This window comes from Lutra lutra, chromosome 15 (assembly GCF_902655055.1).
Source record: "Lutra lutra chromosome 15, mLutLut1.2, whole genome shotgun sequence".
Classification (NCBI taxonomy): Eukaryota; Metazoa; Chordata; class Mammalia; order Carnivora; family Mustelidae; genus Lutra; species Lutra lutra.
The window spans coordinates 11,530,566-11,553,873 of NC_062292.1; the positions used below are offsets into that span (position 1 = coordinate 11,530,566).

General features: G+C 41.6%; 1 protein-coding gene across 4 annotated transcripts in view; it reads left to right on the top strand.

Annotated features, from left to right (window-relative positions):
- CNST (consortin, connexin sorting protein) overlaps positions 1-23,308 on the top strand; it is a 107,597-nt gene that overhangs the window by 71,563 nt on the left and 12,726 nt on the right. For all 4 annotated transcript variants that reach the window (XM_047704317.1, XM_047704316.1, XM_047704318.1 and 1 more), the window contains 6 exons: positions 3,466-3,496; positions 5,372-5,458; positions 5,920-6,034; positions 8,141-8,162; positions 8,355-8,451; positions 17,592-18,475. In XM_047704317.1, coding sequence (XP_047560273.1) covers positions 3,466-3,496; positions 5,372-5,458; positions 5,920-6,034; positions 8,141-8,162; positions 8,355-8,451; positions 17,592-18,475 — 1,236 coding nt within the window. The remainder of the gene's footprint in view (positions 1-3,465; positions 3,497-5,371; positions 5,459-5,919; positions 6,035-8,140; positions 8,163-8,354; positions 8,452-17,591; positions 18,476-23,308) is intronic.

Sequence of the window (23,308 nt, forward strand, 5' to 3'; positions counted from 1 at the left end):
AGGTGAGAAAAGCATGCTGGTTACAATGGTGGTGGTGGCCACAGAGAGGGATGGATTGCAGTCCCTTTGAAGGAAGAATCCCTAGGACTTGGAGTGGTAAGAGAAAGGGAACGAGAGAAGTCTGAGATGGCAAGGAGATCCAGGCTGGGCGAGTGGCAGTTCCATGAACAGAAATAAGGAATTGAAGACGAAGAGTCCCTTTGGGGACAGTTGTTATTTTTGAAGTGATATTCCATCAGTGAATATGTGCTAAAGGCTGTTGGAAACATGACTGCAGTTACATCAGATATGGACCTGTATTTTTAGCTCTTGAAACTCTTGAAGATTCCATTTAGAAATTCTTGCTCTCGGTATGAATCATCTTTCACACACTTAGTTAATACGACTGCAGGTTAGCTCTAAGTATATGACTGAAGTCATAAACTTGGAAGCTTTTCATGTAGAAGTGGGAAGAAAAACCTTAAGCATGATACTCTGTGCTCAGTGCATTTGTACTGGAAACTGGTGTCAGACTCAGGCGGCAGTGGACCCCCTGGGCTTCTTGAAGCCAGTCTCCGTGACTGTGGCCAAAAATGAGACCTTCCTACTTCCCTTCTCTGGTTCCTGGTAAGTAAAAGAAACCTAGAACCAGAATAACCTGGAAACTTGAAACCTTCACACTGTTGCCCTCCTAGAGTGATCATCAACTTACTTCTCCACATGGTCCTACTCTGAGTCTCACCCTTGCAGTTCAGACTCAGACTCAAACCATTTTCAGCATCTGCTGCTCCGTGCTGGCCCCCACGCTAGATTCGCACTCCCTCCCTCTCTCTCTTTTTTTTTTTTTTTAAGATTTTATTTATTTATTTGACAGAGATCACAAGTAGGCAGAGAGGCAGGCAGAGAGAGAGAGGAGGAAGCAGGCTCCCTGCTGAGCAGACAGCCCAATGCAGGGCTCAATCCCAGAATCCTGGGATCCTGACCTGAGCCCAACGCAGAGGCTTTAACTCACTGAGCCACCCAGGTACCCCGAGCACTCCCTCTCTTAATCCTGACAGCAGCCTCGTCTCGCAGAGTCCCAGGTACCACTGTCCCTATTGTACAGATAAGGAAACTGAGACTTGAGTCGTAAAAGGACATGTCCAAGGTCACATGGCCAGCAGTGGCAAAGCTGGGACCAGAATGCAGTCCGGTTAGTCACCTCCACACCTTACTTTCGTTTCTGCTCTACCAGGCTTCCTCCCAGATTTAGACGTGTGGGACATCAAAGAAAATCCCGTCTGCTCTTGCCCTGCTAGACTGCCCAGGGGCGCAAATTTATTTTCCCCAGCTGCCCTTTCACCTGGAAATGCCTGTTGATTTTGAGGCCTTGGGTCTCGTGACCCTACCTTTATAGTTGCTTTTATGGTATTGGAACCGTCACAGAAATCTGAAAGCTAATTGAAATGTGTATTTCTGTAGTGCGAGAAAGTCTGGTTTATAAGAGCATGAAGCTTTTTATAAATAAGCGTGTGCCAATGGTACATGGATGCAAAAAGGCAACAAGAATGGCTTTGAAGAGCCAGACATTTAATCTTAATGGGCAACTGGAGACTATATTCGACGTGATGTATAATAGAGAAACTCGATGCCATGCCGTAGACTTTGCCCTGGAAGTTGATAAATGAAGTTAGTGATTTCTATTAGATGTGACCCAGCAGTGTGCTGGAGCGCACTGCTATAGCTCATGAGAACCATACTCAGTGAGGTCCTTCCTGTTGGTCGCTTGAAATTGGCTGTGATGGAAGCCTTGACAACGCAGCAATGAGTGAACACTACAAGTCAGGACTCTCCCCAGTACTCGAGAGCCAGGTGTCAGGCATGTGTCAGCACACTACTGGTCATAGTACGTGGAATTCTTGTTTTGTAAGTAAAAAAGTGATTAAATATTGACAATTTGATTCCAGTTGGTACTGTTAGATGGATGAGCTGATGAAAGACAAGCAGAATGTTGAAAATCAGTTTATCCTTTGCAAAGTCCTCAGAATAGAAAGTATGTATGGACTCAAGCTTTAGTTTAAAGTATTTTTTTTGTAAGATTTTATTTATTTATTTGACAGAGAGAGAGAGAGACCATAAGTAGGCAGAGAGGCAGGCAGGGGTGGGGTGGGGGGAGGAAGCAGGCTCCCTGCTGAGCGCAGAGCCGGATGCGGGCCTCGATCCCAGGACCCGGAGATCATGACGTGAGCAGAGGGCAGAGGCTTAATCTACTGAGCCACCCAGGTGCCCCAAGCTTTAGGTTAAACAAAAACTTTAGAAAGAGGTGATTGAGTCCACTTGTATTTATTGCTTATTGAAAAATGTTGGAGTTATAATGTAAACTTTAAGCTAGATAAATATTTTCCTTTAAAATTATGCTGTTTCCACTGTGGGATTTGGGAAAAGCCATTCCTTTGTTTTAAAATTTAAATTTGTCCCCCAGTTACCTCATCCCCTCACCCCCTTCCCTCCAGCAGCCCTCAGTTTGTTTCCTATGATTTAAGAGTTTTCTATGAAAAACCTTCTTTTTGCTAGATTATAGGCTTAAAGTACCGTATTACTCTTCACATCAGCAGCTAGCTGGAAAACGGAGGCAGGGATCTATAGATGGAGCACCTCTCTTACTAGAGACTTAGTAAGAGTGAAAATGTTTTAAAAGTGTGAATTATTTATATGAAATATTCTAAATATGACCACAGTCTCTGCAAGTATTTCTCAGTGAAATTTTCCAGTGAATGCTTTCAGTTTTGCTGTTGTTCTATTTATAAATGCTGTATCTAAATAAAAATATAAGTGAAAGATCCCAAAATGTTCAGAATCAAACAATTTTTCAATTTAAATATGCCTTGGAATGAAGCCGGTAACTGATAAGGCTCGACTGGGGCCAGATCCCCAATCTCTGGACTGCCCCCCACCCCTCCAGTGCCCTTTACCCTGTGCAGCATGTCGTGTGTATTCTAAGCATCATTGCTCAACTCTTAGCACTTGGCCCTGAATTTTCTGAAATATCGAAAGAGAACCAAAAGTCAATGTCCCGTGAAGTACTTGGTGAAACGCGAATGAGTCTCATGTGACTTCACACATTTTTACTTTTTGATTTATGAGACGGAGTCACTCTTTCACCCTGTTACGCTGTTGTAAGGCCCAGTAGTATTTTCCTCATTCTCTAGAGTTTTTGCTTCTAAACTCTAATGACTTGGTGAAGTTGACTTGAATTTGAAATAGAGCAGGGAGAGAGGGGTTGTTACAAAGACCAAAGAATGTGTCCATTTGCTTTGCTTGCGATCAGTGACTTCAGAAATGTGTCCTGTGCTTCCAGATTTCTTCTCAGCTGGTGTGTGTAGTTCAGAGTTTTCTTAGTCTGATGTCAAAGACTTGGAGAGTGTGCAGGTCTTGATTTGTTCTGTATTTGCCTTTTTATCCAAATGTTAATCTAACTTCCTGTCTTTGTTTGTTTGTTTTTAACAGATAGCAGAGTCCTATTTCCGGGAGGAAGACTGTATCCTTTTCTTAATTACAGGAAGAAGTTCATAGGACTCATGGAGAACTGCCCATTTTTAAAAAATTGAGTTTACATACAATAACATATATATATCTGTTGTTTTCAATGGGTGTTTCAGTGATGCACACAGCTTTGTGCACCCATGTATCCACCTCAGAAAGCAAGGTGTAGACAATTTCTTCCACTCCAAAATTCTCTAGAACCACCCAAATTTGGCCTTCCATGAAAAATCCCCAATTTTACCACAATCTAAATATTGGTGTGTTTATGAGGGGCAGAAAAAAGCACATTGCTAAAAAATATAATTTGAAAATCTATTGGGTTTTCTTTCTTTTGAATTAAAACAGAAGCATAAGTCAAGTGATATTTGTGTGGTAGAGCCTGGGGAGCATGTTATAGTAGATCTTGTGAGTGTCTTAGTCTAGCTTTTAGCTGCAAAAGGAAGACTGAATTCTTCACTTGAGCTAAACAGATCAAATGCTGTCAAGTGAGACTGCATATTAGCTTTTATATAGGAAACATTTCTTCCCTCAGTTTTCCAATTGCCCTTTGTAAAAATCACTTCTCTTCTCCAGGGATGGCCCCATATAGACTCTCTAGAAGAATGTGCCCTCACCTCCTGTGTTTCCCCACTTGTGTGATTTCAACTCCATTCTTACCTTGTTGACTTTGTTCTTCATCTCCAAAGTGATTGAGGGAAATGCAGTCATTATCCCAAGCCCTGTCAGATCGACAGTGGTAACCACCTCAGATGGTGGCAGCTCATGACTAAGTACGCAGGAGATCTAATTCTGGTGGAAGGGAAGCTAGAACTCTTTTTCTAACCAAATAGTGAGCACAGTGTAGTGTAGTGTAGACCAGCATCCACTTCTGGCAGTGGAGATGGGGGCTTCATAGTGTGCACACCCATGGGTCTCAGAATCAGAGCTTCTAGAGATCAGACCTAGGAATGTACATTTTTAGCAAGTTTTTCAGATCACTTTTTGTTCAGTAAAGTTTGAGAAACTTCAGTATACTTATGTCACGGGCAGAGGAAAGTGGAATTGCCCCTACTTCTCCCTGGCCTAGTTTATGATCCCTGGCATAGTTTGAAGACTACAGATGCAAGAGAGAGCTGAGTGTCCAAGTGATCATGGGAAGGGCAGAAAGCTAACCCGAGTTTTCTTCTCTTCCCTTCTTTCTGGGTCAGCATTTAGAACATGGCCCAAAGGAAGGCAGACAGTTGGGCAGCTGACCACGACCTCGTATGCTGCTAACTGTGTGATACAGATGGAGAAGCAGAACCTTATAGGGAAATCTAACAGAAGAGGAGACTCACATAATTACAAAAACCACTCTGGCCAGTTAATTAATTTTTTACCAAAGATCCATATAATGTTGTGCCCTGTCCTTGTTTTGGCTGGCAAACCTTTGATCTTGTGAGAGAAAAGCATTCAGTGCGAAAAAAGTAGAGAGTCACGGTGAGTCGAAATCAGGAGCACACACTTGACTAGAGGGTAATGTAGTTGCTTGACAGAAAGTAATGTAAGGAGAGGGAAAATATGGGAAACATTTAGATTCCAGGATTCCAGGTGGATCCTGTTTGCAACTAAATTCCTCTTAATTGATTCTGCTAGAAATACACTGGCAAATAGGCATTCCTTGAGCATTAAAACCCTCTTTTAGTTTCTGTTTGCTAACAGAATGGAACCCGAGTAGCTATGGCATCAAAACTTACCTACTCCAAACCAAGAAACCCTAATTTAAAAATATTAAATATTTAATTTAATATTTGGTAAACTCCAAGTTTCCCAATTTCAAGAGGACATTCTTCCAATATGAGGCTAAATGTAAAGAGTCTGGATTTCTGTTTTCCTCAGTTTTTCTGTTCAGATGAGAAAGCAATGAAATTCATTCAGCTTGAACGACTGTATCACGAGAAATTGCTCGCAAATCTCTCTGCCATTCAAGAAGAGTGGGGTAAGTACCTACTTACAAGGGCTGTGCAATTATCAGTAATCTAACACCTTCCTATCTAGAAATTTAACTTATTTGACCTGGTTTTATAAGTCAGGAAAGAGATGCCTCAACATTTAAGTTAATGTTGCAAAGAAGTAGCAATTTTACCAGGAGTCTATGTCCTTGTGAGAAAATTTCTCTCTGTATTTTGCTCTTTGTATCAATGCCAAGAAAAGAACACACTTACAACTGTTTGCATTTCTTCCAATCCCTTGGCATGCCCTACTGGCTGATTTCGTCCCTGGGATAATATTTACTCCTATTGAAAAGTAATCACTTAGCCTTTTTTCACTGTGTTAACTTGGGCTGTATGTGAAGATAACTTTGCCTGGGGATTTTGACTGGTGGTGCCAATTAACTACTTTTGCCCTCCTAAATATGTTTCATAATATCCAGTAATTAACAAATATTTTAAATTTTAGAAACAAAATGGAAAACTGTACAACCACATACAGTTACAACTCTAAGGAATTCAGAAAAAGGATTTAATGGTGAAGATTTTGAACGACTTACTAAGTTTTGCACAACACACCAAGAGTAAGTACATCAGTATTTGTATAGAATGAGTTGAAGTAGAGTATTGAAGAAGCACTGAATATTTGAAATTTATGATCCATTTTTTATTTGTTAATGTTTTCGGTGGGAGATATTAAAACAGGTAAAGTGATTAGTGTTTATCTGATTGGCTTTTATCATAGTTTCTGAGAACTCAGTAAAAGTTCAACTTTATGTAAGTTCAAAACACCTTCTAATCAGATATTTTAAAATACAACTTTTAATTTTGATCTCTTTACGGTTGAGAGATTAGGTGATCGAAATTGGAAAAAAATTGTGTATTAGAATTTTTTTGGTAGTTGTTTGCCAGTGTTTGTATGTTGTAGCCAAAACACATCTGTAAGACTTGTCTAATGGTGGGAAGCAGAAACAGTGAAATATTTAACCAAAATACTGTAGAAGGAAAGGTACTTTTACCAGATAAATTTTTTTTTACATTTACCAGATTATTTTAAATTGCTTGATTTGTATCAAAGATTGGGATTTTTAAAACTAAGTCATAGTAATAATAAAGCACATAAATATATTTTTTTAATTCATTATTCTAAGACTCAGAAATCTGCAGGTGAGGTTACACGAATAGTGTTTAAACTAGTGATGTTTAAATGAGATTTCTGAGATGTACAAGAATCCTTGATACGGACACTGCAAGATTCCCTCCTGTGGGTAACTTTTTCTCCTTTTCCTCCGGAATCACAAAGAGTAAACGAAAACTCTTACTTGTCCATAATGAAACAGACCCACATAGTGGACAGTTGTATTAGGCTCTGATTATTTTGGAGACCAGCCTTTGAAGAACCTTTGTAGATTCAGAAATGATGTTCGTTCACCTCTCATGATTGACAGTTTTCTGCTGTTGATTTGAACCTTGGAAACAATGTTTTTAGGGACTCTGCATTATAACCTAATTTCTCAGCATGTTAAATTAACTTTAAACTTCTCAGAGTTTTAAAATCATGGAATGCTTTACAATAGATAAGGAACATTGTGTTCTTTCAAAATATTCAGTATATAGACACTTTCCCTGCCTTTCCCATGGAATTAATCATTTTTTAATGTGTTGCAGATGTTTTAATCATTTGAAAACAAGTATTTATTTAATATAATATCAACATGGCATTTTTATGCTTCAAATTTGGATAATCCTCCCCAAATTATTATTCCTTAATTTTTTACTATAAAAAATAATTTTGAATTCTACATACATTAAAGCATAGAAGCTCAGTGAAGGTTTTATATACATATAAATGTCTATGTAACTACCACTCTGACCAAGACACATAACAGCACAGCCCCTCAGAAAGCTCCCTCAGCACCCACCCCCAAAATTACCACTAAGTACTGTAACAGTGTATTTGCCTGTTCTGTAATTCTTAGAAACCTAATCATACAGAATGGAGATTTCTGGATTAACTGCTTTTGCCCATCATTTTGCTATGTCTGTGTTACATGTTGTTACATGTACTGGTAATTTGCCCGGTTTTATTCCTTCCTGTATGGATTCACTGTAGGACTGTGTAGCAATTTATTTGTCCATGATATTGTTAATCAACTTTCAGATTGTTTCTGGTTTTTCAGTATTATGAATCAAGTGGCTATAAATATTTTTGTGCATACCTTTTCTGTGGACATATGCATTCTGTCATCTTTGATATTCCTCTAAAACATAGAATATTTAAAAATTCCCTTTTTTGTTACCTGTTCCCACAGATAATGCCAATAAAATTATCTTCCATCATAACCTACTTCAGATTATAAAGACATAAACTGAAATTTTAAAAATACGTGTGTGAAATACTCTTTACATTATCAGCAAAATGTTAACATTTTTTTTTCCCGGATCTCAGCATTTACCCCAAAGAAGGGGGTTTTCAGTAGTAATTGGCTAGCTAAGGAGCTAACTTGAGAGAGCTGCCCTTTGAACTGTGTGAACCAGTGGTGATGTTTCAGCACTGGAAATGTTCTGTGCTAATATTAGAATCCAGAGAAGCTATAATTTATTTTTACAGCCATTTCAGTGACATTTGTTTGGAAGCATATTGCTCCTGTAATTTTTTTAAAATCTTTTTTTTCTCTTTTTTTCTACAGTCCTCTTTTCTCCAAACCTAAGGTAAGAGACCTGTCTCCTCGAAAGTATTTTATGGGAAGAAATGTTAAGAGTCACATGTCTGTTATATGGACTGTTTTAGGAAATAACGAAACCTTTCTCAGAGTATTTTCAGTTTTCTAACTTAACACAACAGTTTTCAAAACTTTTTAACAAAAAAGTGTGTTTTTTGTTTTGTTTTGTTTTACTTTTTAGATAACAGCTATAGAAAAGCCTCTGGGAAGGAAATGCTTTACGCAGTTAATAGTTTCTGAGGACCCAAAGGACAGAGGAGCCACAGCCAAAGAACCGGGTATGTTTTTACCGTAGAGAAGAATGTAAGAGATGTCTGCTTCTTCAATTTTACAAGCGTTACATTTACAAGTATTAATTACAAGTATTATTATGTTAAAATTACAAGTGTTACAATTTGTGCATTTACCTTTTTTTTTTTTTGCATATACCTTTCCTACCAGACAAATTGCAAACTGAGATTCTTTTTGTGTAACCCTATTTTTAGAAAACTGGTAGTAGGAATTAATAACATCTAACTTCTTATGAAAACATACAGTTATTTCCATGTTTTCAGGAGATAGTTATATCTATCTAACAGAATATGACAAAACTGCACAAAAATGCTCTGAAACAGCATTGGTTTTGGTGTAGGTTCAGATGCCCTTTTTTGTTTAAAAACCAACAGTTACTATATACGGACTTTACCAAAATGTGTGCTGTAAATCTAGATACTTAAGAGCTCTGTTTCTTGGTAACGTATCTGTGGCAATTTATTCTCTTCCCTTTTTGTTAACTGACTTACGGTGTACTTTAATTTGCATGTATACATTTCTAAGACATTTATATTTTATACCGCTTCTGTATCTTATGCCAGAAGTTCAAAGATTTTTAGAAACTCTTTCCTACAGTACTAATGTGGTTTCATTATAAAAACTTTATAAAAAATAAAGATAACTAAATACATCTTAGGGTGTTTGTTTTTTTCTGATGTATGGTTTTACTACTGATTTACAGTCTGAGGCTTCATGTCCCTGGGCCTGAGAGCCTGCGCAGTAAACACACGGAATCAGCTGTTTGACTGAGTTGCGCAAAGAGATAAGATGATGGTGATGATGATGGCTTCAATTTAATCTGCCTTTTTTCTCTTTACAAAGCCCTGCCCCACATCTTTATCCCCTTTTCTTCTGTGAGGCAAATTTGTGATATTGCCTTAAGTCACTCCTACTATACTCTGTTCTGTCTCTTCTTCTCCTTCACTTTTTTTTTAAGAAATTGGATTTTTCGGGGTGCCTGGGTGGCTCAGGCAGTTAAGTGTCTGCCTTTGGCTCAGGTCGTGATCTCAGGGTCCTGGGATTAAGCCCCAAGTCAGGCTCTCTGCTTAGCAGCAAATCTGTGTCTCCCTTTCCCTCTCCCTCTGTGCTTTCCCTCTCTCTCAAATAAATAAAATTTTTAAAAAGAAATTGGATTTTTCTCCAAATAAAATTTTATTTTATATTTTGCATTTTGAAATGCAAATTTCTCTTCCTACATTTTACCCCTAATCTATTTAAAAAAATGTACAAATAAGTTTCTGATTTTTTTTTTTTTTTGGCATAGTTGAAACACAATGTTACATGAGTTTCAGTGCACAACATAGCGACTGGACATGTCTAAACATTATGCTGGGCTCCCCACAAGTGTAGCTACCATCCTCACCATATATTACTATCACAGTATCACTGACTATATATTCCCTGTGCTGCACTTTTTATTCTTTTTTCTTCTTCACTCCTGTATCTCCCACTCCCCTTCACCCATTTTGCCCATCCTCCCCATACCCTCTCCTCTCTTGACAACCATCAGTTCATTTTCTTTGTTATGGGCCCAATTCTGTGTTTTGTCTGTTTCTTCACTTGTTTTTTTTTTTTTTTTTAGATTCTACATATGAGTGACACCATATAGTATTTGTCTTTCTCAGGCTGACTTATTTCACTTAGAATAATACCCTCTACGTCCATCCATGTTGTTGCAAAAGGCAAGATTTCATTCTTTTTTATGGCCGAGTAATATTCCATTGTATATCTATCACATCTTCTTTATCTGTTCCTCTGCTTATGGACAGCTGGGCTGCTTCCATATCTTGGCTATTGTAAATAATGCTGCGATAAACATAAGAGTTCCCATCTTTTCACATTAATGTTTTCAGTAGTGGAATTATTGGATCAACTGGTAAATCTTTTTTAATTCTCTGAGGAACCTCTAGACTATATACCACAGCAGCTGTCTCTTCTTTTTCAGTCATTTTTATATTGGAAATCCTAGTAAAATGAGCTTTATAAAGATTTTAAAGAGGGAGAAATTCACAAACTAGCTACCCGTTTGGGCATGGCTGTGCTTTGGGAATGGTGCTGTTACCGGCTGGTTAGTTTGACTGTCAGTGCTGATTGCTGTGTGGCTCAGGCCTGGCGCTACTTCTGACTTTCTAGCTTGGCCTCTGCTCTGAGGTACGGGGAACAGATGAGGAGACTGAACTACCACACTTAAGTCTCTCACTTGTGCTTTGATTCACAACTAGAACCTGGGTCTTCTGGTTTCTAAATGAATGCAGCATTGTTCTACTGAGTAAATTGTGTGTATTATCAAGACTTTCCCAATGCAGACAGCTCACTGACAACCGTGTTATGAGGAAGGTAAATTCTGGGGAAAGAAATCTTGCCAAGTCTGGTAAAACAGTATCTTTTAAAGAAGAATGTCAACTCTCCCAGAATTAGTTTCCTCAGATTGGTAAAATAACTAATCTGAATCTGTTGCATAGAAATGTAAGAATGTGAGAAAAAGAAAAACATGGAAATAATCCTTTAAATGATTGGTATTAAATATATTGTTCTTGTTTTACCTCCTATTCCTCACTTTTAACGACATCTGACATATATTTCGATCTAGACTTTCCTTTACCTATTCTTTCTCTCCAGATTCCTTGGTGTTAAGCTCCTTCTGTAATATGTAACTTATCACTTTTTGTATAGTGGTTAAAGACATTGTTTCTGAAGCCAGACTGGTCTGGTTTGAATCCCGTCTCCACTATGTAAAACTGTGTGATCTTAGGCAAGTTGTGGACTTCTCTGGGCCTCTCTTTCCTCAGCTCCCCAATGTGGACACTAATAGTACTTACCTCATGAGATTCTTATGAGGATTAAGTTAGTCATTTCATGTTAAGAGTTTGGAATGGTATCTGACAGGAGGGAAGAACTGGGCATATGCTCACTGCTCTTTCTCTCCTCCTCCCCATGCTATCGCTGCTCCTGCTAACGCTGTTCTGTTAATGTTCTCTGTATATTGTTCATTACTACTTTTATAATCAATCTACCACTAACACTCTTCAAGTAATTTTCACAGCATTTTCCTTTTTTTAAGGTTTTATTTATTTATTTGTGAAAGAGAGAGAGCACAAGCAGGCAGAGGCAGAGGGAGAAGCAGGCTCCCTGATGAGCAAGGAGCCCGATGTGGGACTCGATCCCAGGACCATGCGATCATGACCTGAGCTGAAGGCAGCTGCTTAATGACTGAGCCACCCAGGCATCCCTGCTTTCCCATTTTTTTTTATCAACTTTGTTGAGGTACAATTTCCATGCAATGAAATATACCTATTTTTTTTTAAAGATTTTATTTATTTAGTTGACAGAGACCACAAGTAGGCAGAGAGGCAGGCAGAGAGAGAGGGGGAAGCAGGCTCCCCACCGAGCAGAGAGCCCAATTCGGGGCTCAATCCCAGGACCCTGAGACCATGACCTGAGCCAAGGGAGAGGCTTTAACGCACTGAGCCAACCAGGTGCCCCCAAATATACCTATTTTAAGTGTGTAATTTGAGGAGTTTGGACAACTGTATACACTCACATAACTATCACTCCAATCAAGAGGTAGCATATCATGCCAAAATCTCCCTCCCAATGTTTCTTTATAATCAGTTCTCCCACCTCCAGGCCCAGGCAACCCAGTGCTTCCTGTTACTGTTGGTGGGTTTTCTCTGCTTTGGAATTTAATATAAATAGAACTTCTCAGTGTACTGTTTTTCAGAATCACCCATATCGTTACGTGTGTGATTAATTCATTTCTTTTCGTCGCTCGGTGATGTTCCACTCTGACTATACCACAATTTGTTTATCCATTCACCTGTTGACAGACATTTGGGTTGTTTCCAGGTTGGGGATATCATGGATAAAACTTCTAAAAATAAATAAATAAATAAATAATCAATCAATGACTCAATCAAGACTTTATTTATTTATTTGAGAGAGAGGGAGAGAGAGCACGAGTGGGGGAGGCGGTGAACAGACCTCCCGGAAGTCTTCTGTGGATCTATGTTCTCATTTCTTTTGGGGAAAGAGCTGAGGGTGCAGTTGCCGGACATAGGGAAGGTACATTGTTAATTTTACAAGGAACTGCCAGGCCCTTGTGCGGTGTATGAGGCTTCCCGTTGCTCCACATCCTGGCTGGCATTTACTGTGTCAGTCTTTCCTGTGGTCATGTTAGGGGACACGAGTATCACTGTGGTTTTAACTTTTCCCTGATGACTGGGTATGAACAATTTTAGGTCTAAATTCTCCTCTGTAGCGGCTGTACATTATCAACATTTTATACTTAAAGTATTTTTTTTCAGTGTACTGTAAAAATGTCTTCTTACAGTTCTGATACCACGCAAATGTTTGTACTTAATGTTAATTAATGAGATATGCAGAAAGTATAAGACGTGTTAACTCATGAATGATTTAGTCTTACATCATGAATTGTGTGGGGGTTTTTACAGGAAGGAGAACTCATGGGAGGGGTGCCCAGCTGGCTCAGTCGGACGAGCATGTGACTCTTGATCTTGGGGTTATGAGTTTGAGCCCCTCATTGAGTGTAGAGATTACTAAATAAAATAAAACTTTAAAGAGAAAACTCATGGGGGAATGGGAAAGAGTAACTGAGAGACAGCGACATTTCTGTGGATTATGTGTCTAACTGCTCCTTTTAGAACTCCCCCTTTAACTCAGTGTGTCTTAAGCATCGGTCATGTACTCAGCCCTTATTCCATTTTTTTTTTTCATCAGAGTAGAGTTTTTCTTAGTAGGTGTGAGTGAATGCAGTAGGGAGTAACAGACTCTGTCACTGGATCTTTGGGTTCAGGAGCACCGATTAACAGAAATTCAGGCTAATATTAACAAACATTAACCGTAAGTTTTATACTAGAATGCATACTTGTCAAAAATTCAGAAAATATTTTTGATTAATCAGAGTAGATCAGACATTTACCTTCACTTTTTGTTGGAATACTACTGAGATATCAGAAAGGCATTCTTTTTTTTTTGATGGGTTTTATTTGTTTTTCAAGATTTTATTTATGAGAGAGAGAGAGAGTGCACATTAGCAGAGGGAGGGGCAGAGAGAGAAGGAGAAGCAGACTCCCCATAAGCAGGGAGCCTGATGCGGGGCTTGATCCCAGGACCCCTAAATCATGACCTGAGCTGAAGTTAGACCCTTAAGTTACTGAGCCACTCAGATATCCCCAGAAATGCATCCTTAAAGGCAGAAACCCACAGCCACAGGATTGGCAAGGAAGCAGCAGCAGATGCAATATCCAGAAAGTTCCAGAAGCTGGAAAGCAGGCGGATGGGTGGCAATTGGCTTATTACACCAGAGAAGGCGGAAAGCTGAGTTTCTGTGGGAACATCGTTGAGTCCTGCCTGGAAAGGTTTGGGAATCGGAAGCATGGAGGTGCCTCTGACGTCATAGTCAGACTGGCAGCGGGGAGGTTCGGCCAAAAGACTATACAAGAAACACTTAGACCTTTATAAGCCTTTTTTGCCAAGCGGGAGGCTGACATTTATTTCATAGAGCGCCTGAGTTGAAGGAAATGTGGACGTGGGATCAGGCACAACTCAAGGAAGAGGTCTTCTATAGAAAATAAGGATTGCGTGAAAATCCTACCACCTGAATGGGGAGAGCCTTAAGCGCCTTTCTGCAGCTCCGTGTAGAACTGTGGCGGCTGGTCTCTTGCTTCCTCTCCGGGAAACTGGCTACTCGTCCAGGAGATAAAACCTCCAGATGTTCATATAAAAGGCCTCGCCGTGAATGGCCCAGGCCTTCTCCTCCCACACTGAGGACTGACCACTCCTGGAGAAGACTTGCCTTTAACCACAGAGCTTCTTGCTGCCTCACTGAAGGAAGCCCCAGATAGAAAGACCGGAAACCAGACCAGTCGGTCCAACCCAAAGAAGCTCAAAGGAAATAAAATGGAGAGAACAGATGAAAACTTTAAGAAAATGACAGTGTCGTACGTTAGAGAGAATATTGTATATATGAAAACAAGAATAAGGAGCAGTTTTGGGCGCCTGGGTGGCTCAGTTGGTTAAGTGTCTGCCTTCAGCTCAGGTTGTGACCCCAGCATCTTGGGATCGAGCCCCACATCAGGCTCCTTTCTCAGCTCTCTCTTTCTGCTCTCCTTCTCTCTCAAATAAATCTTAGAAAAGAAAAGAATAAGGAACTTATTTTTTTCTTATTTTCTTACAATAAGAAAAGGAAAACAGGGGCGCCTAGGTGGCTCGGATGGTTAAGTGTCTGACTTTTCCTTAGGTCTTGATCTCCAGGTCCTGGGATTGAGCCCCACGTTGGGCTCCCAGCTCAGCAGGGAGTCTGCTTCTCCCTCTCCCCCTGTTTGTGCTCTCTCTGTGTCTGTCTCTGTATCTCTCTCAAATGAATAAATAAATTTAAAAAAAGAAAAACATTCAGAGAAAGAAAATATTCTTAGAAGATAAAAGGTGTGATGTTCACAATAAAAAATTAATTATGGGGTGCTTGAGTGGCTTAGTCAGCTGAGCCTCTGGCTCTTGATTTCTGATCAGGTAATAATCTCAGGATCATGAGATGGAGTCCCAAGTCAGGCTCCGTGCTGAGCATGAAACCTGCTTAAGATTCGCTCTCTCTCCCCCTCTACCCCTCCACTCCTCACTCGAGTTCTCTCTCTCTAAAAATAAAACTAAAAACTTAATTAGAGGGGCACCTAGGTGGTTCAGTGGGTTAAGCCTCTGCCTTCGGCTCAGGTCATGATCTCAGGGTCCTGGGATCGAGCCCCACATCAGGCTCTATGCTCAGCGGGAAGCCAGCTCCCCCCACACCTGACTCTTGTCTACTTTTGATTTCTCTCTCAAATAAACAAATAAAATCTTAAAAAAAAAATAATTAGAAGAGTCGAAGGATAAAATTGAGGCGGTGTCCCAGGAAGTTAATCCAAAGGCTAAGAGAGGAACGGTGTGACAGAAAACATAGAGACTATGAGGCTCAGTCATAGAGCCTCAGTCTATGAGGCCCAAATCAGAAGACAGGCATTCTGAAGGAATGGAACAGAAAGCAACAGGGACAAATGAGTAGGGGAAATAATGAAGGAATGGAACAGAAAGCAACAGGGACAAATGAGTAGGGGAAATAATATTTACAAATTCCAAGAATTGACGGTCATGAGTTTCCAGGTTGAAAGTCCCACCAAGTACCCAACACGAAGAATGAAGAACTTCACAAAGCTTCAGGACATCAGATATAAAGAAAAGAATCCATATCTTCTAGGAAGCAAATGTAGGTGATGGGGGTTGGTATTCGGATTGATTGAGAGACTCTACAGCCCTAAGGGAAGCGGGACACAGTACAGCACTGCCTTTCAGGCTGTGAGAGGAAGTTACCTCCATCGTAGAAAACAACCCAACCAAAGTTTTAGTCAGGCAGGAAGGAAAAGACTCATCTGAACAATCCGAAGTTTGCCTTCCATGTACCTTAAAAAAAATCCAAGAGAGAGGGGCACCTGAGTGGCTCAGTGGGTTAAAGCCTCTGCCTTCGGCTCAGGTCATGATCCCAGCATCCTGGGATCGAGTCCCGCATCGGGCTCTCTACTCAGCAGGGAGCCTGCTTCCTTCTCTCTCTGCCTACTTGCGATCTCTGTCAAACAAATAAATTTAAGAGAAAAAAAAATCCAAGAGAGAATAAACAATGAGAAAGACCTGGGATTCAGAAGCAATGTTCCCAACACAGAACGAGAGGGAATTGCAGGGGTCACAGGAAGGGAATGCTGGGACAGGGTCTGTGTAGCCCGCCAAGAGAACAGCTCCTCTGAGGGGATATTGTTGTTTGTGTTTTTCAAGATTTGTTTGTTTGTTTGTTTTCTAAAGTAATCTCTATACCTAACAGGGGGCTCAAACTCAAAACTCTGAAATCAAGAGTCACATGCTCCGCTGACTGAGCCAGCCAGGTGCCCCAAGAAGGATACATCTTTTTTTTGTTTTTTTGTTTTTTAAAGATTTTATTTATTTATTTATTTGACAGACAGAGATCACAAATAGGCAGAGAGGCAGGCAGAGAGAGAGGGGGAAGCAGGCTCCCCGCTGAGCAGAGAGCCCGATGCGGGGCTTGATCCCAGGATCCTGGGATCCTGAGCTGAGGCGAAGGCAGAGGCTTTAACCCACTGAGCCACCCAGGCACCCCAGAAGGATACATTTTAAAACTGGTAGATTATCTGTTGGGACATATGCTATAGTTGTAAATCTGTCAGAGTTTGAAAATACATAGGCAGGGATTTTTTTTTCTTTTAAACATTTATTAGAGAGAGGATGCAAGAGAGCATGACCTGGGGGAAGGAGCCGAGGCAGAGGGAGAAGTGGGCTCCCTGTTCAGCCGGGAGGATATAGGACTCGATCCCAGGACCCTGAGATCATGACCTGAGCTGATGTCAGATGCTTAACTGACTAGAGTCACTCAGGTGCCCTGGCAAGGATTTTTTTTTTTTTAATGAAGGAATGAGGCAACCATTAATAGCACACAAAATAAAGGGGAAATGAGAAAGGAAAATGTATCCTCTTACACAGTGTAGGTCAGTTGTGAATAATAGTTACAAAGCCATAGCAGGGTAAACGTGAATATTGATTTGCCCCAGAATTGTGTGGAACTGTAGTGGGAAACTCGAGGAGGGGAAATAATATATCATTGGAGGAAAGGAATAGAAAACTGAGAGAAGGAATCCTCTTTGTCCACAGTAGGTAGTCTTTAACACTGAAAAATCCATAAAAATAACAGTATAAATCTGGTCTTCAGTGGAGGGTAAATACGAAAGGAAATACAGAAAGCCAATAAAGTTCAGAAAAATATCCCTCAGCCTCTAAAAAAATGACTTTCAACGACAACGAAGACTAAATTACATATTCATATTCTTAACATGGTCCGAACAATCTCTGTTAATTTCTAAAGGTAAAGGGTTATTGACTGAACAGAGTATTTCCTCTCTCTAAAGACACCATTAATCCAAGCAGATGCCATCTCCACTGGAGAGGTCTCGAATTTTGTTGTGTCACACGTATTAATTCACTTATGTCCTCTCTCTCCCCCCCGTGACAAGTGTTGTCTTGAACCTTACAACAACTTGTTTTCCTTCGTCTTCAGAGAATGAAAGTTGTCTTGGCCCAGAGCCAAGGGAAGAAAGCCAGCATCCAGAGGGAACCCAGGAGAGCAAACCCTGCTGTCACCCGATGGACAGGCAGGCCGAGCCCCCGAGCCTGCTGGTAACTGCAGGGATGGGCCACACGGAGGAGCCGGTCTGCAGCGCCGAGGCCACACGGGAGCTCCACGCCCAGCCCCGGGACTTGGCAGGGAGCCGGTCTGGGGACGCCTGGGAGGATGACAGCCGCGGGCAGCTGCCTCAGACACAGGCGGGCCGAGATGTGGCCTCAGTAGGAGGCCCCGCCGCAGCCCCCACCGCGTCGCTCCCAGGCGAGTCCATGCTCGAGCCCTTGATCTCAGCCGGCTCTGCCTTCTTAGCCCCTGTGCCCGCCCCCGAGGGGCAGTATTCCCAGGCTCAGAGAAAGGGACTCCGCTTGCCGCTGAAGGATGCTTCGGAGGCGTTGCCTCCGGGCCGACTTGAGAACGGTGAATTCAATGAGCTGCAGCAACTTGATCTCATAGACAGGGATGGAAAATCACTGCGGGGGCCTCCAGACCCAGAGCGTGCTGAGAGGGCGCTCGGAGAGAGTAATCAAGAATCCGACTTAAGTGCAGGGGGTCTGGAGGTGTGTATGGCCCCCGAGGAGAGGGGGGGTGAGGACGAGCGAGTCAATAAAGAGACAGAAGACTATTTGAACAGCCTGTTAGAAGGATGCTTAAAAGATGCTGAAGACTCCCTGTCATGTGAAGACAACCAGGAGGAAGACTCGGACCTCCTTCCAGATCTTTCTCCTGACGAAGCCTCCTACAGTCTGCAGGAGGATCTGCCTTCGGACGAGAGCAGTCTTTCCCTTGATGATCTCGCCAAAAGGATAGAGATTGCAGAGGTACGTATGGGATTTAACAGAAGGACAATTAAAAGTACAATGAAATTTTGCGAGCACCTCTCTGCTAAGTAGTGCCTTGTTTTTGTAAATGTTCCGTTTCCAGCATGAGGGGGAATCAACTTAATGTAAACTTTTAATAATTAGTAGTTTTATTTTTTTATATGGATTGAATAAGATGACTTTGATCATGATGTTTATACTTCAAGAACTTTGATTGCATGCCTCTGGGGACGGTAAGTGTTATGAACATGGTTTTTTATACGGCTGTGACTTATTTGACAGTTCTGGAAATTATGATCAAGACAAGATTAGTTACATTCTTGTAAGGAAATCTCATTTTTTCCCCCTCATAATACATACTCTTATGATTATTGATATATTTTTTAATTCTTTATAACAGTACAACAGAACAAAGGAAACGTTTTAAAATACTGTAAGACAAGGAGATATTGGGTGGATTTTTTTTTTAAGATTTTATTTATTTATTTGACAGACAGAGATCACAAGTAGTCAGAGAGGCAGACAGAGAGAGAGGAGGAAGCAGGCTCCCCTCTGAGCGGAGTCCGATGTGGGGCTCGATCCCAGGACCCTGGGATCACGACCTGAGTCGAAGGCAGAGGCTTTAACCCACTAAGCCACCCAGGCTCTCCTGGGTGGATTTTTAAGTCATTAAGTTGTACATTGTGAGTTTTCTCTTTCTTGTACTATGAATTTATAAGCTGTAGGTTTGAACAGACTTCATACTTACTGCTTGACTAAGAAAAATATTATACATAATCCAAAGTTTCTCCAAACAGTAATGAAGCTGGTCAAAACAAAACAAACAAAAAAATGGTAGACAGGATCAAGGTGACTATTCTTTGTTTGCTAATACAGTTTTTTAAAGTTAAGGGGAAAAAAGAGGGCGCCTGGGTGGCTCCATCAGTTGAGTGTCTGCCTTCAGCTCAGGTCATGATCCCGGGGTCTTGGGATCAAGTCCTGAACAGGGAGCCTGCTTCTCCCTCTCCCTCTGCCACTCCCTCTGCTTGTGCTCTCTCTCTTTCTCTCAAATAAATAAACAAAAATCTTTTAAAAAAAGTTAAGGGGGGGGGAAAAGCCATATACAAACTGTAGCCCCTTGAGAAGCTGGCCTCGTACAATGGAAAGAGAGGTCTTTGTCTGAGGTCACATACAGACCCAGCAGCTAGCAGCCCTACAGAGTTCCTACTAACCTCTCCATGTTGCTGTTTCCTCCTTTGAAAATTAGGACACTAGCTACTCTTCCTGTCTTTCATCTTACAGTTTTTTCCAAGTAAGCTTTTAAGTCCCATTGATAGCCATTGCTTTCTAATTCTGCATCATCACTTGGGGAGGGAAACGTAAACTTCAAGTAGAAACTGGAAAAGCAGCAGAGCTAAAGTGGGCACCAGAGTTCCCGGGAAGGTAGAGCTCCGTGGGAGCTTGCTCGGGTCAGGGGCCGTGAAGTCACTGGCTCCCTGCATTGTCTCCTCTGGTCAGCTCCCCAGAAACTAGTTTTCATTTTTTCTTAACCAAGGTTGGATAGAATAGTAAAGCGCTAGATCCAGTATTCATTCGTTTATTTTAACCAGATTTTTATTACCACCTACAAGTCAGCCTTCTATGAACTATGGTTTTTTTTTTCTTCCTAATTTCCTCTTGAAATCATTTCATAGTGCTTAATGAGTGCAGAGGTTCTGTTTGGGCAGATGAAAAAAAAATTTTTTTTTAAAGATTTTATTTATTTGACAGACAGAGATCACAAGTAGGCAGAGAGGCAGACAGAGAGAGAGGGGGAAGCAGGCTCCCTGCCGAGCAGAGAGCTCTATCCCAGGACCCTGAGATCATGACCTGAGCCTAAGGCAGAGGCTTAACCCACTGAGCCACCCAGGCACCCCGAAACTGTTTACATTTTAAAGTGTCTCTGAATAACTGTGAAGTTATTCAAAGTTATTCAATATTTTCAATATTCAACTTTGAACAGTATTCAAAGTTATTCAATAACTGTGAAGTTATTTCTTATGCGTGATGGTTCCCTTTCCTGAAATTCTATTATCTTTTAATTTGTGCTGTTTTAAGAACCTCAAAAGATCCACTACGAACAAAACTAATTTCCTTAATACTGTAAGAGTAGAGTTTTGAGCTAAGTAAAATGTCCAGGTGATAGTAGGTTTGCTTGTAAGTGCAAACTTCTTCTTCTTCTTCTTTTTTTTATATGACAGAGAGAGAGTGAGAGAGCATAAGCAGGAGGAACAGCAGAGGGAGAAGGAGAAGCAGGCGCCTGCTGAGCAGGGAGCCCAATGCAGGACTCGATCCCAGGACCCTGGGATCATGACCAGAGCCAAAGGCAGACACTGAACCCACTGAGCCCCCGACGCGCCCCACAGACTCCTTATTAATCCAAACCGGGTTGCATGCTCTCAGCAGAATTCTCCTAAGGCCATCTCCGGTCAGGTGCGGAGGATTCAGTGAGGAATGAGATGAACTTCTGATTTCATCTCTTGGGGGCTCACTTGGGTAATTTTACTAAAATTGTTTTTAGAATATTTTTCATGCTTCATACTTGAGTGAGTAGGGGATACACAGCATAATGTCCACATGGCTGTGCCGTCCTAGGCAGCCCTCTGGTCTCTTTTCCCACCCTGCCCTTCCTGTGAGTGACTCCGCCCCTCACCGCCTTCGTCAGTGCTCCCCACTCTTCCGACCTCTGTGCTTTTAGTGGAATGTTCTTTCACTGACAGGTTTTCCCTTTCTACCGGTCTCTCTGCCCTCATTCTCTTGCCTCTTGGGCATTCCTTGGCTCCGGCTGCTGCACTCCTGGGCCTTGACAACAACCACCAGGCCAGTATCCTTTAAACAACCAGGTTCATCCCATCAGATGGAACAGTTCGTGCACCATCTCAGAGAGAACTAAAACCATCTACACTAATTTAACTCAGTGATGCAGAGAGATGTGTAAATGAAACTTTTCTGGATTTGAGAAGCATTTTTAAATCCAGAATAACTTTGCCAAGTAAAATGATAGCTTAGTGTCTGGAGCCCTGATATTCTTTCTTACGTAAAAAAGAGCAGGACAGGGGCGCCTGCGTGGCTCAGTGGGTTAAGCCGCTGCCTTCGGCTCAGGTCATGATCTCAGGGTCCTTGGATCGAGTCCCGCATCGGGCTCTCTGCTCAGCGGGGAGCCTGCTTCCCTCTCTCTCTCTCTCTCTGCCTCTCCATCTACTTGTGATCTCTCTGTCAAATAAATAGATAAAATCTTTAAAAAAAAAAAAAAAAAAGAGCAGGACATGCTCTCACCAGAAGTAGAACAAGCACTGTTTTTAAAAATCATTAGAAACATTTAAGCTCATAGGTTTTTAATATAAGAAGTTTATCACAGGGTGCCTGGGTGGCTCAGTTGGTTAAGTGTCTGCCTTCAGCTCAGGTCAAGATCCCAGGGTTCTGGGATCAAGCCCCACATTAGACTCCCTGCTCAGCAGGAAGCCTGCTTCTCCCTCTCCCATCCCCCCTGCTTGTGCTCATTCTCTCTCTGTCAAATAAATAAATAAAATCTGTTTTTAAAAGTTCATTACGTGGGGCGCCTGGGTGGCTCAGTGGGTTAAGCCTCTGCCTTCAGCTCAGGTCATGATCTCAGGGTCCTGGGATCGAGCCCCGCATCGGGCTCTCTGCTCAGCGGGGAGCCTGCTTCCTCCTCTCTCTGCCTGCCTCTCTGCCTGCTTGTGATCTCTCTCTCTCTCTGTCAACTAAATAAATAAAATCTTAAAAAAAAAAAAAGTTTATTACGTGTGCAGCATCAGCAAAGTAGGGAGATTCACTCTTTTGTTCCCTTCTCAGTATTTTTATATAACTTCTGTGTGTACCATGACATCGCAGATGCAGTGACTAAAAACTCAGACAGGGACATTCCGTGTGTAAAGCCTGCATTCCCAACAGGTGTCCAACTCCAGGTGTTCTCTGTTGCCTGAATTTAACTATCCTGGTTTTGGAGAAAAGATGAAATTTTATTGCAATGCCCATAATATTCTGACGTTATTATTTTATTTTATTTTTTTTTTTAATTTTTTATTTGACAGAGAGAGATCACAAGCAGGCAGAGAGGCAGGCAGAGAGAGAGGAGGAAGCAGGCTCTCCGCTGAGCAGAGAGCCCGATGCGGGGCTCGATCCCAGGACCCCGAGATCATGACCTGAGCCGAAGGCAGCGGCTTAACCCGCTGAGCCACCCAGGCGCCCCCTGACGTTATTATTTTAATGTTGGAATTCAAACTCCCCTTACCCAAGGAGCCTGGTAATGCCAAAATTCATTGACTTGCTTGGTACTGGAAACTGGGAGGGTTGTGATAGCTTCTCTTAAAACCCTTCAGCTATTCCAAGGCGCCTGGGAAGCTCAGTTGGTTGAGCTTCCGACTCTGGACATGGGCTTGGGGTTGTGGGATCAAGCCCCACCACAGGCTCCACACACAGTGCAGGGTCTGCTTGTCGCTCTCCCTCTGCCCCTCCCCCCACTTCTGCACGTGCTCACTCTTTGTCAAATAAATAAATAAGATCTTAAAAAACAAAAGTTACAAAACTCTTCAGCTATTCCTAGCATCAAACCTGAGACGAAAAGTATTTTCTTCAAATTCAAGGTGGCGCCCTGAACCAATTGCATACTGCTAATAAAAGTCCACTCCACTTGTAGTAGATTGTTCCATGAGGGAGTGGGGGTTGGGGAGTTATTTAGTTTTCTAAATGAGTGGCATTGAGTATTGGGTAAATTTTTTGAAAATTTATCTGTCTTTTCACACTGAAAATAATCATAGTATACAATTCAAGAGTTCCCCTTTGTGAGCACATTTT